Below are 18,364 nucleotides of genomic sequence, written 5' to 3' on the forward strand. Positions count from 1 at the left end.
TTTCCTAAAAAAAAGTAAATTTGTATTGATCGATAACTACAAAGATAGTTTAAGGACATGTTTGATTTCCATTGCTAGGCGACAAATTATAACAAAGGTTATTAAGGTTACGTACATACAATACATACCCATCGAACAACCTTCCCAAATGTAAAAACGAATTCGTCACCTATTTACTTCATAGCTAATCAATAAAATATACAATAGACATGAATATTAAGATGTATAAATAAGAAAAAGATTCTGCTATATGCTTTCTGTCCAATATAACTATATACAGACACTTTTTTAATATTAATGGCTATAGATGGCAATCGTCATTATAATTTTATTATTTAATAATAATATCAAATTATATAATTGTGGCAGTTCGTTACACTGGACTAATCATTTAATTACAAAAAAAATATTGTGAATTGATCCCTATAAGACTGTTACTGAGTCAGCGCTATATCGGGACCAAGAAACGCCCACTTAGGTTCTGAAGTTCTTTGTTCTCACTAATGAATCAATCTTTCTCTGTGTAATTTAGTTAATTTTGATTAATTTATACCTAATTCAAAGACTTTTAGTGGCGTGTAAGCTGTTCAACTGTTTTAAATTTAATTAGATAACAATTGGATATTATTTGTAAATAAATACCAATATAATTGCTAGAATAAATATTTTGATAGTGGAATAAAATAGTTTCCGAATTGTACAAAGAAAAAAAAACAAAATTCAATCCGATATGAAAGGTACACGTGACCTACATTTGATGTTTTTTTAAAATGATTTTATTCTCATATTTAACACTTTTAGCAGTGGTTTTTACGTGTTAAATTTTAATTAAATTTAACGAAGAAAAAATAAACAGATCGATTTTAGTTTTTGTAACAGAAACTCTTAGTTTCAATAGGAAAAGTAAATTTGTGCGGCAAGAACGTTCAATCATTACGGCAGTAGGTAACTCGCGTCGCGAAGCGGTAGGTTGCGCGTCCCAGTCGTTACTTTATAAGGTTTCAGTTGTAATACATAAGCCCTGAGTAAGAAGTATTGCTAATATAATATATACGTGTTTCAAATGTTATCTTTTTAAAAAGTCTTCGTAACAATGGTTTAATTATATATTCAACAAAGATAAATCTATTATTTGATGTAGGTACTTAATTTTGTTGAAAATAATAGTTATCGTTATGACTACAAAATATGTATTTAGTTGTAAGCAGCCTTATAGTGAGTAATGTGTAATGTCAGTCGCAATGGAAGCCTGCTATGGCCGATTCGCTCACACTGCCGCCTCTACCGTTGCAAAAACGTTTTCCATTGTACTTGCACCCCTACCATTTTGCAAGGTGTGTAGGAAGAAAAACCTGTGTAGTGTAATTTATTACTTATACTGTACTTATTCTATGAGGAATTAATAATATAATATGAATGAATAAACACATATCATATATAGAGATCGAATAAAACTGAATTATAATGATAATATCTTGTTCTTTTAGGCGTCACCGCTGCCCACACAACGATGCCCCGGAGCCATTGTTCGATGTGGAGCACACTACGAGCGTGGTCTCCGCATACAAACAAGATTACGACGAAAAACACGTCAGCCGTACAACTGCTGTTTATCAAGAAGATCATTTGAGGCTTGAAGGAGATTTCCAAGAGCCTGAGCGTCCTCGTTGGCAACCTGTTGAGCGACCTAAAGCAACTAAACCAGAAGACAATCTCAAACCTGAAGGCGATTTTGAAAGGAGACGCCCAGAAGAGTGGCGCCCTGGTGACAGGGCTCCTGTTAAAAAACCGGAAGATAATCTTAAGCCTGAGGGGGATTTCGAAAGGCGTAAACCAGATGAATGGCGTCCAGGTGATAGGGCTCCGACTCGTCGCCCTGAAGATAACCTGAAACCTGAAGGAGAATTTACTACTCCTGAAAAGCAAATCTGGCGGCCTGCAGAACGTCCAAAAGCCACTAAACCAGAGGACAATTTGCGCCCAGAAGGTGATTTTGAGAGGCGTAAACCAGAAGAATGGCGTCCTGGAGACAGGGCACCAACTCGTCGTCCCGAAGATAATCTAAGACCAGAAGGAGAATTCTCTACTCCCGATAAAGAACCGTGGCGACCAGCTGAACGTCAAAAACCTAAGAAACCAGAAGACAACTTGCGACCTGAAGGAGATTTCGAAAAACGTAAGCCGGAAGAATGGCAGCCAGGAGACAGAGCACCAGTACGCCGGCCTGAAGATAATTTAAGACCAGAAGGTGACTTTGAAGATCGACGACCAGAAAAGTGGATGCCCGGTGATCGTGCTCCTGTCAAACGTCCAGAGGATAATTTGAAACCGGAAGGAGACTTCGAAAGAAGACAACCAGAACAATGGCAACCTGGTGATCGAGCACCTACTCGCCGTCCTCAAGATAATCTCAAACCAGAAGGAGAGTTTACCACACCCGAAAAAGAGACATGGCGGCCAGCTGAGCGCCAAAGACCTAAAAGGCCAGAAGATAACTTGCGTCCTGAAGGTAATTTTGAGAGACATAAACCTGAAGAATGGCAACCTGGAGATAGGGCTCCGGTTCGTCGTCCACAGGATAATCTAAAACCAGAGGGTGATTTTGAAGATAGAAAGCCAGAGAAATGGCAGCCTGGCGATCGAGCTCCTGTCAAACGGCCAGAAGATAACTTAAAACCAGAAGGTGAGTTTGAGAAAAGACGCCCTGAAGAATGGCGTCCCGGTGATCGAGCTCCAACACGTCGCCCTGAAGACAATTTAAGACCTGAAGGTGAGTTTACGACACCTGACAAAGAGCCATGGCGTCCTGCAGAACGTCAAAAGGCCAAAAAACCAGAAGACAACCTACGCCCAGAGGGTGAATTCGAAAAACGTAAACCTGAAGAATGGCGTCCTGGTGACAGAGCACCAGTCCGACGACCGGAAGATAACTTGAAACCGGAAGGTGATTTTGAAGACAGAAGGCCTGAAGTTTGGAGACCCGGTGACCGAGCTCCTGTTAAACGTCCCGAGGATAATTTACGACCCGAAGGAGAATTTTCAACTCCAGAAAAACAACCGTGGAAACCAGCAGAAAGACAAAGACCCAAGAAACCTGAAGACAATCTTAAGCCTGAAGGCGACTTTGAAAAAAGAAAACCAGAAGAATGGTTACCAGGAGATAGAGCTCCCGTTAAAAGACCTACTGATAATTTGAAACCAGAAGGTGAATTCACTACGCCTAAAAAAGAAGAATGGTCACCGGCTGAAAGACCTCAACAAAAGAAACCAGTTGATAACCTTAAACCTGAAGGTGAATTCACAAAGCGGCACCCGGAGGAGTTTAGACCAGCAGACAAACCTGTTGTTAAAAAACCCCAAGATAATTTACGACCCGAAGGTGATTTTACAACCTCAAGAACAATAACTGAAGACTATAAAGTAGTTACTGGTGAAAGAGCTGAAATAATACGACGTACTGATAACCTAATTACTGAAGGAGAATTTGTAGGTATGTAAAATTTTATTTTATGGTGTAATTTAAAATCAATTGGAATAGTAAAGTAAAGTAGAGTAACAGCCTGTAAATTTCCCACTGCTGAGATAAGGCCTCCTCTTCCATTAAGGAGAGGTTTTGGAACACATTCCACCACGTTGTTCCAATGCGGGTTGGTGGAATGCACATGTGGCAGAATTTCGATGAAATTAGACACATGCAGGTTTTCTCACGATGTTTTCCTTCACAGCCGAGCACGAGATGAATTATAAACACAAATTAAGCACATATATATAGCGGTGGTTTGAACCCGCAATCATCGGTTAAAATGCACGCGTTCTAACCACTGGGCCATCTCAGCTCTAATTAACTGTAATGGTCATCATAGTTGCCTTCCAATTGGAATATGATGTGGTCAAATTATATGTTAGGTATATATACACTTTTTAATTATACAACGTATCATTTGAATTATTATAAAGTCTTTCACCTGTGATGTCTTAAAAATATATTCCTTTTTCTTTTAATTTAAAATTTCTTAATGACCACATACAATGGATCATATTTTTATTTCAATGAAATATTTATGATTCGGGTTTTCTTTTAGCTTGAAAATCTAAAAATTACTTTGCAACGGTAATATACTGGAATACTAACTACTAGACGTGACTACAGACTCTTAATAACTAGCAAGCATTTAATTGCTTTGTTTCTAACAACAAGTGTTGTCTTGAGATCACACTGCGGCATTGATTTTTCTAGTTCATAAAATACTATAAAATAATATTTTAAATATATTCATGAATTAAATAATTAATTCAAAACATATTTTACAGATTCAACAACATCAAGGACTGAGTATACATTGAAACCTGTCGAAAGACCGAAACCGGTTCGGAGGAACACTTGGACTAAAATAGAAGGAGATATGATAACAGAAACAACTTCACAGTCAGAATACATAGATTATACGGATACAGTCGAGAGGACCACTTTAATTAAACGTAAAACAGACAATTTAATCCATGAAGGCGAAATAGACTTTGTAACGTCTAATCAAAAAGATTATACTGAAAAAAATACAACAGTAGAAAGGCCACAAAGGCGTAGAACATGGACAAAAGAAGACTTCGATAAATTTTATTCAACAGAAAATGTAGAAACTCTTACTACGACGCAAGAAGAATATAGAACATATGAAGAAAAAGGTCCTAGACGACCGGAGGTGAAAAAACCTAAGGATAATCTAAAACCAGAAGGTGAATTCGAACAGCCAAAACCTAATGAATGGATTCCAGCTGAAAGACCAAAGCCAAGCAAGCCAGAAGATAACTTACGACCCGAAGGTGAATTCACAACACCCGATAGAGAAAAATGGCGTCCCGCAGAACGGCCTGTTCAGAAAAAGCCGAAAGATAATTTAAAACCTGAAGGAGATTTTGAACAACCAAAATTAGAAGAGTGGCGCCCTGCTGAAAGGCAAACACCTCAAAAACCTAAAGATAACCTCAAGCCAGAGGGCGATTTTGAAACGCCTGAAAAAGAGAAATGGCGCCCAGCGGAGAGACCTAAAGCTACAAAGCCGCATGATAACTTAAGACCTGAGGGTGACTTTGAACACAGAAAGCCAGAAGAATGGCAACCTGCAGAACGTCGGACACAAACAAAACCGAAGGACAATCTTAGACCTGAGGGAGACTTTGAGCAACCTAAACCTGAAGAATGGCGACCTGCTGAAAGGCAAACACCTCAAAAACCTAAAGATAATCTGAAACCAGAGGGTGACTTTGAAACTCCTGAAAAGGAGAAATGGCGCCCAGCGGAGAGACCTAAAGCTACAAAGCCGCATGATAACTTAAGACCTGAGGGTGACTTTGAACACAGAAAGCCAGAAGAATGGCAACCTGCAGAACGTCGGACACAAACAAAACCGAAGGACAATCTTAGACCTGAGGGAGACTTTGAGCAACCTAAACCTGAAGAATGGCGGCCTGCTGAAAGGCAAACACCTCAAAAACCTAAAGATAATCTGAAACCAGAGGGTGACTTTGAAACTCCTGAAAAGGAGAAATGGCGCCCAGCGGAGAGACCTAAGGCTACAAAGCCACATGATAACTTAAGACCTGAGGGTGACTTTGAGCACAGAAAGCCAGAAGAATGGCAACCTGCAGAACGTCGGACACAAACAAAACCGAAGGACAACCTTAGACCAGAGGGAGACTTTGAGCAACAGAGACCTGAAGAATGGCGGCCTGCTGAAAGGCAAACACCTCAGAAACCTAAAGATAATCTCAAACCAGAGGGTGAGTTTGAAACACCTGAAAAAGAGAAATGGCGCCCAGCGGAGAGACCTAAAGCTACAAAGCCGCATGATAACTTAAGACCTGAGGGTGACTTTGAGCACAGAAAGCCGGAAGAATGGCAACCTGCAGAACGTCGGACACAAACAAAACCGAAGGACAATCTCAGACCCGAGGGAGACTTTGAGCAACCTAAAACAGAAGACTGGCGGCCTGCTGAGAGACAAACACCTCAGAAACCTAAAGATAATCTCAAGCCAGAGGGTGACTTTGAAACCCCTGAAAAAGAGAAATGGCGCCCAGCGGAGAGACCTAAACCTACAAAGCCGCATGATAACTTAAGACCTGAGGGTGACTTTGAACACAGAAAGCCAGAAGAATGGCAACCTGCAGAACGTCGGACACAAACAAAACCGAAGGACAATCTTAGACCTGAGGGAGACTTTGAGCAACCTAAACCTGAAGAATGGCGGCCTGCTGAAAGGCAAACACCTCAAAAACCTAAAGATAATCTGAAACCAGAGGGTGACTTTGAAACTCCTGAAAAGGAGAAATGGCGCCCAGCGGAGAGACCTAAACCAACAAAGCCGCATGATAACTTAAGACCTGAGGGTGACTTTGAGCACAGAAAGCCGGAAGAATGGCAACCTGCAGAACGCCGGACACAAACAAAACCGAAGGACAATCTCAGACCCGAGGGAGACTTTGAGCAACCTAAAACAGAAGACTGGCGGCCTGCTGAGAGACAAACACCTCAGAAACCTAAAGATAATCTCAAGCCAGAGGGTGACTTTGAAACCCCTGAAAAAGAGAAATGGCGCCCAGCGGAGAGACCTAAACCTACAAAGCCGCATGATAACTTAAGACCTGAGGGTGACTTTGAGCACAGAAAGCCGGAAGAATGGCAACCTGCAGAACGTCGGACGCAAACAAAACCGAAGGACAATCTCAGACCCGAGGGAGACTTTGAGCAACCTAAAACAGAACACTGGCGGCCTGCTGAGAGACAAACACCTCAGAAACCTAAAGATAATCTCAAGCCAGAGGGTGACTTTGAAACCCCTGAAAAAGAGAAATGGCGCCCAGCGGAGAGACCTAAACCTACAAAGCCGCATGATAACTTAAGACCTGAGGGTGACTTTGAGCACAGAAAGCCGGAAGAATGGCAACCTGCAGAACGTCGGACACAAACAAAACCGAAGGACAATCTTAGACCTGAGGGAGACTTTGAGCAACCTAAACCTGAAGAATGGCGGCCTGCTGAAAGGCAAACACCTCAAAAACCTAAAGATAATCTGAAACCAGAGGGTGACTTTGAAACTCCTGAAAAGGAGAAATGGCGCCCAGCGGAGAGACCTAAACCTACAAAGCCACATGATAACTTAAGACCTGAGGGTGACTTTGAGCACAGAAAGCCGGAAGAATGGCAACCTGCAGAACGCCGGACACAAACAAAACCTAAGGACAATCTTAGACCTGAGGGAGATTTTGAGCAACCTAAAACAGAACACTGGCGCCCTGCTGAGAGACAAACACCTCAGAAACCTAAAGATAATCTCAAGCCAGAGGGTGACTTTGAAACCCCTGAAAAAGAGAAATGGCGCCCAGCGGAGAGACCTAAACCTACAAAGCCGCATGATAACTTAAGACCTGAGGGTGACTTTGAACACAGAAAGCCGGAAGAATGGCAACCTGCAGAACGTCGGACGCAAACAAAACCGAAGGACAATCTTAGACCTGAGGGAGACTTTGAGCAACAGAGACCTGAAGAATGGCGGCCTGCTGAAAGGCAAACACCTCAGAAACCTAAAGATAATCTCAAGCCAGAGGGTGAGTTTGAAACTCCTGAAAAAGAGAAATGGCGCCCAGCGGAGAGACCTAAACCTACAAAGCCGCATGATAACTTAAGACCTGAGGGTGACTTTGAGCACAGAAAGCCAGAAGAATGGCAACCTGCAGAACGTCGGACACAAACAAAACCGAAGGACAATCTTAGACCTGAGGGAGACTTTGAGCAACAGAGACCTGAAGAATGGCGGCCTGCTGAAAGGCAAACACCTCAGAAACCTAAAGATAATCTCAAGCCAGAGGGTGAGTTTGAAACTCCTGAAAAAGAGAAATGGCGCCCAGCGGAAAGACCTAAAGCTACAAAGCCTCATGATAACTTAAGACCTGAAGGTGACTTTGAGCACAGAAAGCCTGAAGTATGGCAGCCTGCAGAACGTCCAATACAAAAGAAACCTAAAGATAATCTTAAACCTGAAGGAGATTTTGAACAACCGAGACCAGAAAAATGGCGTCCTGCTGAGAGGCAAACACCGACTAAGCCTAAAGATAATCTCAAGCCAGAAGGTGATTTCGAAACACCTGAAAAAGAGAAATGGCGACCAGCGGAAAGACCAACCCCCACAAAACCGCATGACAATTTACGACCAGAGGGTGACTTTGAACAAAGACGTCCAGAAGAATGGCAACCTGCCGAACGTCCAATTCAAAAGAAACCACGAGATAATCTTAAGCCTGAAGGTGATTTTGAGCAACAGAGACCTGAAGAATGGCGGCCTGCTGAAAGAGCTATACCATCAAAACCTAAAGATAACCTCAGACCTGAAGGTGAATTCGAAACTCCAAAACGGGACAAATGGCGACCGGCTGAGATACCAAAACAAAAGAAGCCAGAAGATAATTTACGTATGGAGGGTGAATTTACAACTCCTGATAAAGAAAAGTGGCGACCTGCTGAAAGGCCTAGCCAAAAGAAACCTAAGGACAATTTGAAACCTGAAGGAGAGTTTGAACAACCGAAAACAGAAAAATGGCGGCCTGCTGAAAGACAAACTCCCCATAAACCTAAAGATAACCTCAAGCCAGAAGGTGAATTTGATACGCCAGAAAAACAAAAGTGGCGCCCAGGTGAGAGACCCAAACCTACAAAGCCACATGACAATTTAAAACCGGAAGGTGACTTCGAACAAAAGAAACCAGAAAAATGGCAACCTGCAGAGCGGCCTATTCAAAAGAAACCAAAAGATAATCTTAAGCCGGAAGGAGAATTCGAACAACCGAAAGTTGATGAATGGCGACCAGCTGAAAGACAAACGCCACAGAAACCTAAGGATAACTTGAAACCTGAAGGAGAATTTGAAAAACCAAAACAAGATAAATGGCAACCAGCAGAAAAACAAACTCCTAAGAAACCACAAGATAATTTGAAGCCCGAAGGAGATTTTGAAAAACCTGTACATGAAAAATGGCAGCCCGGTGAACGGCCGATACAAAAACGGCCTCAAGATAATCTAAAGCCTGAAGGAGATATGGAAGTTGTTCGACGAACAGATTACTCGGTCACTCGTGGTGATCGTGCTGATGTTGTCAGACATGAAGATCATCTTAAAATGGAAGGTGTTATTGATGTTCGTCGTACAAGAGATGACTTCAAACGAATTGAAAAAACAGAAAAGGTAATTATTCAGAGGCATGAAGATAATCTGAGAACGGAGGGTGAATTTATTGATCTTTGTACTCGTAATGATTATAATGCTACCAAGGGTGAAAGGGCACCAGTGATCAAACCTCAAGATAATCTTAAGCCCGATGGCAAATTTTACAAGCCGGAAGTGGTTCCTTCTCAACCAGCTGAAAAACGCAAGCCATTCAAACATGTTGATAATATTTCAATCGAAAGGGATACTGATATACGCCGGAAACAAAAAATTGAGAGAGTAGACATTATTCGAAGAGAAGACAATTTAAAAATAGAAGGTGAATTTATAGACATGAAACAGAGAAATGATTATAAGGTTGTAACTGGTGATAAGTCAACAATTGTAAAACATGAAGATAACCTTAAAATGGAGGGGAAAATGGAAAATATTCGATCTTCAGACACGTATCGTCTCGTTAAAGGTCAAAGAGTTAAATTAACTCGCAGAGAAGATAATCTTAAAATTGAAGGGGTATTCGAAGACCTTTCACGAAGAGATGACTATAAAATTAATCGAGATAAGCAATCCGCCATTACATATTATACTAATGAAACGAAAAATGTTTCTGGAGATAAAATATCAGAATATACGAATGGTCAAAGTCCAGGACCAAAAATACAAGACGATAAAAGAGATCGAAGGTCACCGATGTCTACACCTAAAAATATGGGGGGTGATTCTGTTCGTCATCCATCACACTATCCATCTGAAAGTGACAAACCTCTAGGATCTAGACCAACCCAAGATACAGGCTCAGAAGATATAAATCGTTCACCACAACTTAGTAAATTGCCAGTAAGCCCTACCGATAAAGTTAAAGATACACGTCGACCCAAATGGGGTGAACCTAAAAATACTATATATCCAGACGAAGAAAGTGGTGACAAACCTCATGATTTAAAATCTTACCCTGGTGATAGCAGTAGACCCGATTTCAATCAACCTAGAAGACCCCAACAAGACCGTACTAGTCCTATTCGACCTAAGGATAATCTTTATCCCGAGGGTGATATGGACGGTTCTTTACATTCTTCGACCAAAACTGGTACTTATGTTCGTCAAACAGATATTAATAAACAAGAAGATGTACATAAAACTACGCGACATCTTAGTCCGGAGGAGGTTCGACAACAGCGTCACTTGATAAATAATGAAGACCAGAGATACCATTCTGTAACTCATACTGATAGCTCTAAACATATTGATGAAACACATTCTCATCGTGCTGTTAAATCACATGTTACTAAAACTGTATCCAATACACAAAATGCTAATTATACGCAAAAATCTCACTCTGAGATACAAACTAAGCTATCAGGCGTTGATCATACCACTATAGAAAAATCTCAACACATAAAATCTGGGTCGGATATCCACGACTCCCGATCAATTCAAAATCGTGAACAATCACAAAATGATGTCAATACATTATCATCTCAAAAGATAAATCGTATAACATCTCAAGACACAGTTAATCGTGACGAAACTGATCGTATAACTTCCAAACATTCTACGGGAAGAACTGTTAATAAATTCGATTCTAAAAATAATAAAAGTGTATCATCTTCTTCAAATAAAATTATGAAACAAATTACGGAAAAGAAATTAATCGGTGGAAAATGGGTAACAGTGACAAAGAATGTTGAAGTTACCACTATTTCTGATGGGGACTCAAAAATGACAAACAACAAGGGCATTTACGATGGTCGATCTGAAATCCGTAATAAGCAAACTAACAGTACTATGGGGAGTATCATATCGTCAGATCGAGGTAACATCAATAATGGTAGTCCTACTCAGCGTGACGTTTTGAATACTACCCATATCATAAAGGGAAGATCCGATGAACATAATGATCAACTTATTCAACATTCTGTTTCTAGTAATCATTCAACTAAAACAACAGGTCAATCATCACACAAAATAATAAGCTCTGAACAGCATGTATCATCTATAACCAATCAAGATATAAAAAATCAATCTCAAATCAGTAGTCATGTATCTACGGGTGTTCACTCCCAAGAAAACTTGTATAATACTAATCAATCTAGAGGAGTAAATCGACAAAACAGAAATACATCTTCAATAAATCAAATAAGTGACAGGCAAACGCAAAAACATGAAAGTGGCGAGAATATACAAAGAAAACATGCAAGTGATCAGTCAGCTATAAGTCACACTACTTCAAATATTGACAACCGGGACTATCGTACCACTCATTCGTCTGATCGCCACGTCCAACATAGTGCAGCGTCGTCTACAAATATTTCGTCTTCAAATCACGTTGAACATAATATTTCTAAGGTGTCTTCAAGTCATCAATCTCATTCTATTAATAGAAATCAACTGAGTGATAGTGTAACAAAGACCAGCATCGAGTTCCAGAGAGCGATGCATGGTGGAGGAGACGTTCCAGTAGCCTACGTAGATAAAACGTCACGATCTGGTCACCATAAGCGTACGTCGGATTTAGTTTCCGATATGACAAGTACAAATGCAGTACTTCATCGTAAGGGTGTTACATCGACAACAGAAGCCCAACACTCAATAAGTTCCACTGCTGCTGCTCAAAGAAAAAGCATTACTAATCTCAATGAACGTGGAGAATATATAAGCAATTCAACCCACAGCGCTGATAGAAAAAGTATCAGTTCTATGCATCGATCTGGTCGCGAAAATGTAGCTGTAATATCACAACACACTGAAAACGATACTCGTCGTCAGACAAAGCGAGATGGTCAGTCTACAATGGTCGTTGATCGTCAACCACGTGTGGTTGTAAGGGATAATCTCCGAGTAGGCGGTGAGTTCTATGGCCAATCTGAAGCGCGTTCCTATGGAAGTTTCTCAAGATCCAATCAAGTGGAGCGGTCAGAGAGAAATGAGCGTATAGAAAAAGTTGAACGACATGTGCGACATGGTACCACTTCGTCCTTCGTCTTAGGTGATGGTGGTACTAGTTATAAGCGTGAATACACAGCCCACGTTCATGGAACTTGCCCTGCTACGTTGATCGAGTCGCCGCGTACTCCATTCAAACACTCTCGCGACTCCCGCGAGCATAAATTCTATACATCGAAAACAGCTCCGAAAACGCCTCAGTAACTTCGATTGTATTGAACTAACAAAAACCTGTATCATTCCTTATTATGTATTTGGGACATTATACTGAACTAAGTTTTATATTATTATTATTTTTATAAATCTAACATTACTAGACTTAAAACATGTAATGTGCCTTTTAATAAATTATATCTAATAATGCGTAATATATTTAATATTGTTTAAATGTAACGATGTTTAATTCTTTTTTATTTGTCAATCATTGCCATGTAATAAATTTTTATAATAACTTTGAATTTTATTTTTCGGCATATTCCACCGAAACAGCAAAAGAATAAAAAAAAAGTCATTGATTATAAATTCTTGCTAGCTAATATTATTATCGATGCATGTCTCTGCACTATAAAATAAAAATAAATTTGGAAATTTTGAAATACAGCCAAACCACTTCAAGCTGATGCTGGCTATATTAATTTTTATATTATTCATATAGTATTTATCTATTTTGTCTTGTTTTCTACACAAGCTAAAAAGTATAAACAGGATTACTTATCTCTTACGGGACATAGATATCTTTTAGAAACCTTACAGTAGTAGAAAATTATTTACATAACATGCAGGTACAGGTACATGAAAAAACATCTAAAATTTAGATTCTACAGTTTGGTTGTTCTTTGCAAACTTTGTCGAACGTTCTAAGATGAATTTGTCTAGGCTTTCTGTTCCTGTATGGACAGTGGACGTTCCGGTTAATTATCAGCTTTCTTGGATAATACCTATGTATGTATATGTACATATAATACGACACAACTTAGATGTGGCCACGGCAAAAATCGTAAAACCGATCACATCCGAATTAAATACGCTAGCCCAGTATAATATTTATTTATTTCTTTAAAAAAACGTAATAACTCATATGACCTAAATTATTCGTAAATTTGACACATCAATTTACATGCAATTGCTATCTCGGGTTGAACTGAAACGAGAATCTATAGCGACGTATAACGTCGAATGGCGCGATAGGGAGCTATTTCTCTTAGCTGTATAAATCGGCAGTAATCGGTTTTGTTGAATTTACCGATGCCACATCTACGTCCTGTCGTGCTATACCTATTGTATACTCTGTAAAAGTCATACATGTTAAATAAAACACGAGTAGTTTTATGAAAAAAAACCTATTTTATTTATTTATTATTCATTAAGGTAAAAGCATATATGTTATTAAACCAATGTTAGAACTAACGTTAAGTTTTACGTCAAGTCATTTAAGCAAAGATGTCTATGTTCTTACTACCATAAAACTAACACCTAAAAACATTTTTTAAACTATATTATCAATCACATATAAATAAAAACAAAACTAGTCTCTAGTCTTCAACATGCTTATAAATCACATCAAAATATAACAATATTTAAGTAAAAAAAGACATTTCATTTTTTGATCCTCTTGTATCGATTGACGTCTTCTTCAGAATTACCCGTAAAAGATCCAAACGCTTCATCTACTTTCCGCTCGGCTTTGTCGATACGATTATCCGACATTGAGCTATTTTCACAAAATAGAGGACCTGCTGTACGGCTACTTCGAGACAAATTTAGTGTATTGTTAACAGCATTAATGATACTATTGGAACTTAAAGATCGCTTATTCCTTTTTTTCTTATTATTCATAATATTGTGATTTCCGACTTCAACTTTGTTTTTCATGAAGTCAGATTGACCGTAGAAAGATTCTTTATGGTTGAACTCACTTCTCTCATCATTGCCAGACTCCTCATTTTCCAAATCCCTAATAAAAGACAAGTTATCGTTTGTCATATATGGGAGATCTCGTTTCTTCACTTTGTGGTGTAATTCTTTTCTTTTAATTCTTACTAAAGGTTCTAAGCTTGATTCTATATCTCCATATGAATTTGCATTTGGAAATGAATCTTCTAGTTTTTCAACAGAAGCTGATATATCAGAAGGATCACTTTGAGAAACTTCTCTTTGCTCGGCATTAAATTCTTCACTCTTAGGTTCTAACCAATCTTCATCTTCAGAGCTTTCCTTATCTATTGGAGAATCATTTGAGTTTTTAGTATCTAATACTAAAGAATCATCGAAGGGAATATTTTTATTGTTTAAGTCTCTTCGATCAATTTCTCTTTTATTATCAGTTTTAACAATTTCCTTGGTATTAGAGTTTATGTTTCCTTCAAGGGCTGAATCTGTATTTTCTAATAAATCTTCTGTTGTACTGGTTTCACCTTTTTCGTCGGATTTACTTCCTAATTTTCCTGTTTCATTTTCAGTATCTGAATTTTTTGTATTTAATCCCTCACTACTTTCGACATTTTTGTTGATCTCAGTAGTCAAAGAATTAGACGATAAAGATGAAACAGAGTAACTTCCTTCTATTTTACTCGTATCTGATTGATCTAAATAGTTGTTATCTTCTATTGCACCAGCTTTTTTTGTAATTTCTCTTTTATCCATAATTTTTCTTAAGAGTGCTTTCTTATCTTCCGGGAGAGAATTCATTAGATTTTCTAGATCTTGATCAGAAAGCTTTTTTATATTCTTTAGTATAGTATTTTCGTTTGCTACATTTAAATCGTTGTTTTCATTTTTAATACTCTTTAAATCGGTTACTGGTTTTTCTTCAAACCCTTGAACTTGTCGTCGATTTCTGTCAGAATACATAAAATAGTCATAATTTTTAGCATCCTTTTTTTCAACGGGCCTGTTGTTACCATATTGTTTTTTTATAGTAGATTGTTCATTTTCCTCTACCTTATAACCACCGTTATCCTTTTGAAACTGCTCGTTGACTTTTTTAAATAACAATTCTCCCGAATAGTCAGAACCCAAATGTGTCGACCTTTCATCTACATTTCTACATTCCACACGATTACTTTGCTCATCAGTGTGACTGGGTTGGGAATTTTCAGTTTCTGCCACATCCTTGGGACCAAACATATAGTTAGGGTGCTCTTTCATATTAGAAAAATTGTCCGCTTCCCCACGATAACTGGAGTCCTGAAGATTATTTTTACTTCCTTCTTTTCTGATACTCGATTCAGTTTCTGAAAACTATTTGTTTTCTAAATGACACGAGCTCAAAAGAAACTTCACAAAAGTATAAAATCCTGAGAAAATAATATAACTAATAACTGGGTACTTAATTGGCTTAAATAAATGAGTGTCGAATCTGTTTCTTTTCGGTACACTTTATTTAATTATTTAAAAAATATAATAACTTACTCTTTCAGAGTCTTCCTTATTGTCTGCATCCTGGGCCAATTCTTGATTACGTGATTCCTGTTTAACGTTACTATGATTAATAACGTTACATTGATTTCACCTATTACATTAATTGCATGTACAAAAAAAAATACTACCATAATACAACTGTGAAAAAAATATATAGATATCATTAACTTTGACAAAACTTTATTTCAAAATTGATAAGATTCGGCGATTCCCCTTAAGTGATAGCTACAACTGATGGTAACTGAAGATTTGCATCATTGTATTTACCCCAAGCAATACACAAACAAACAGTCCAGTACCTTCAGTTACACAGCTATACTTTAAGCTTACTAATTATTTATGATGTAAATGTGTTAATGAGTTAAATAAATCTATATATTTAAAGGAGTATTTATACCTCATCCGCAGCAGATTCTCCCTCTTCGGGAGCGTATTCGTCATCAGCCGATTCATCGCTTTCATATTCAACGCCTATTTCACTGAAATTATTATAATTACTTCCAAACTAGTATATACCTATTTTTATTTTAATATATTTAAAGTTATTTTTAACTGACTACAACAAAGCAAGGTGTTTATGCATCACAAATTAAGTACATGAAAATTCAGTGTTGCTTGCCTGGGTTAGAACTTTGAACCAGTAATCATCAGAGAATATTTTTTTCTGCAACACAGACTTCGCCTTTTTATTACTATTAACATCTTAAGATGTCATCGCATTAACCAATATTATTAATAAAATAAAAACCTGTCGTTTTCTTCTTGAAAATGCGGTGGTCTTCCATTGGTTAATATTACATAAACGCAAATGAATAGAATACATTGAAATAAAAATTGCATTTTTATCTTTTCAAAGAATGCTTCTTAAAAGTTTGTACAAGAAAATCCATGAAAAATGACATTTGATTTTTTATAATATTTATTTTCAACCAGTTATTTTTTCTTTGCCACCTTATGTTAGTAGTCGGCAATTTCTTTAAGGGCCCAGTTAATAAAAATGTGTCCATTTAGAAACTAAAAAAAACTTGAAAACAGTGTACGATGCTGACCAACGTCTTTTGCTTAAGAGTTAAATTATTAAAAAAAAATTACGATTACTGTGTACATTTTTATTGAATTAACATCTTTATTGTTGTCTCGGTCTTAAATTAAATTTAAAAATCTAAAAATCCATGAACGCCACAAATTTTGACTAGGCCAGATTTTTATTCCAATTCCCAGTATGTTCTCTCATTGAATGTATTTTTAACAAATAACATCGCGTAAAATTATCGCAAATAGAAGTAACGTTGTAATCATATGAAGTGCATGTGTGCAGCCCTTCTCAAAAATATATAACTTTTAGGGCACACCACAATCTTACCAAGACTTAACTTATTTCAGTTATAATCAGTGAAGCGCCCGGGTTTTATGTACTGTCTGCACCCTGGATCAAATCAGGTTAATAAGACTATGCTGGTGCAACGGCTTTGCGACTTATCAATGTACATACTGTCGTATCGTACGATATAATCTGTGCTATCATCAAATTCTGCTGAGGTTCGTAAACCCATAAGAGCGCTATTGTAATGCATTTTCTGCTTCGTACAACAACTTTGGGGAATTAGCTTCCACCGGTAGCTTTCTGACCCGATATGACTTGGGAACTTTCAATAGATGAGCATACAAATTTCTTAAGGGCCGGCAAGGCGATTATGTCAATTTCCATCAAGTTTGCGCGTATGTAAATAGACACTGGCTTTTGACTCACCTTTTTACGTCAGATATCACACGGCTTTTCTACGGTTCTGCTGGGCGATTCCGAAACCCATTTTTCGACTCCATATGTGGGATTTCTATTGAAAACTCTATTTGGCATTCAGCAAACTCGAATTAAATCTACACTAGCGCCGTTTTGTGAGATTGAAAGTAATACGAACTAGTTTCAGTGAGAACTGTATTATTTGACATTAATTGGCATTCTGTATCTCGATTTCGAAATTAAAAAATGAAACTAATCTCGGCTAAATACGTCAAATTAAAAGTAGATCAAAGGTGGCGGAAGGCTTAAGCGAAAACTGTAAATCTATGTGATCTATTAATAATGTATCTTCGGACCAAATAAAACTACCTTGGCATGATATTATCACTCGGAGAATGTATCCTAACGTAAGCATACCTAAGTAGATCTTACTTTTAATCATTAAGAAAATGAAGTCATATTTATCTCGCATCTACGAATTACTAATAATTCATTGTCAATTAAGTATTTAAGATCTAATAATATATAGAAAATTATCAAAAACCTTTAAGCTGTAAAGGCTGTAATCTGAGGTTTACAATTTTACACAGTTTTTCTTTAACATATAATAATGCTGATTATTAAATTAAGGGTATTTGTTCCTTCTAATTAACATATCAATTTATTATCATTCTATTTCAGATGGATTGCATACATTTATATAAGACTACAGCTAAGTCAATAATATCTTACTAGAAAATATATATACATATATAAATTATAGGTAAACAGATATAATTTATTACAACCAGATACCATACAAACTACACGGACAAATTGATGCTTCATGGTAAAGATTTAAGAACAATAAGTAGATACTTGAATTGAATTTCAATTTCTTTTCTAATTTAAGAAGCTGGATTCCTGCATACTGTTGTGTCTAACACATATTAGGATATTTAATAATAATAAAACAAAAAAATATTACATGTATTTCAAGTCAGTGGAATATACTAAATTTTAAAGGAAAAGACAAAATAAGAAATTCTGATAAAATACAACT

At 37.6% G+C, this 18,364-nt stretch overlaps 2 protein-coding genes and 1 long non-coding RNA gene across 3 annotated transcripts in view; 2 read left to right on the forward strand and 1 right to left on the reverse strand.

Annotated features, from left to right (window-relative positions):
* LOC124537258 (titin) overlaps positions 1-12,612 on the forward strand; it is a 35,210-nt gene extending 22,598 nt beyond the window's left edge. Inside the window, exons 3-4 of the mRNA XM_047114036.1 lie at positions 1,488-3,490; positions 4,312-12,612. Coding sequence (XP_046969992.1) covers positions 1,488-3,490; positions 4,312-12,365 — 10,057 coding nt within the window. The 3' untranslated portion in view covers positions 12,366-12,612. The remainder of the gene's footprint in view (positions 1-1,487; positions 3,491-4,311) is intronic.
* An 879-nt stretch (positions 12,613-13,491) lies between these two features.
* LOC124537259 (putative uncharacterized protein DDB_G0282133) lies at positions 13,492-16,508 on the reverse strand. The gene is made up of 4 exons (XM_047114037.1): positions 16,330-16,508; positions 15,979-16,060; positions 15,573-15,629; positions 13,492-15,401 (listed from the first exon to the last, which is right to left on the reverse strand). The coding sequence occupies exons 1-4, from the start codon at positions 16,419-16,421 to the stop codon at positions 13,758-13,760; spliced, it is 1,875 nt and encodes a 624-aa protein (XP_046969993.1). The 5' UTR covers positions 16,422-16,508; the 3' UTR covers positions 13,492-13,757.
* Positions 16,509-17,419: 911 nt separating this feature from the next.
* Positions 17,420-18,270, forward strand: LOC124537366. Its single transcript, XR_006966922.1, has 2 exons — positions 17,420-17,729; positions 18,004-18,270. It is a non-coding gene; the product is annotated as an uncharacterized LOC124537366 (long non-coding RNA).
* The last annotated feature ends 94 nt before the right edge of the window (positions 18,271-18,364 follow it).

The sequence above is a fragment of the Vanessa cardui genome, chromosome 18 (genome assembly GCF_905220365.1).
Source record: "Vanessa cardui chromosome 18, ilVanCard2.1, whole genome shotgun sequence".
Classification (NCBI taxonomy): Eukaryota; Metazoa; Arthropoda; class Insecta; order Lepidoptera; family Nymphalidae; genus Vanessa; species Vanessa cardui.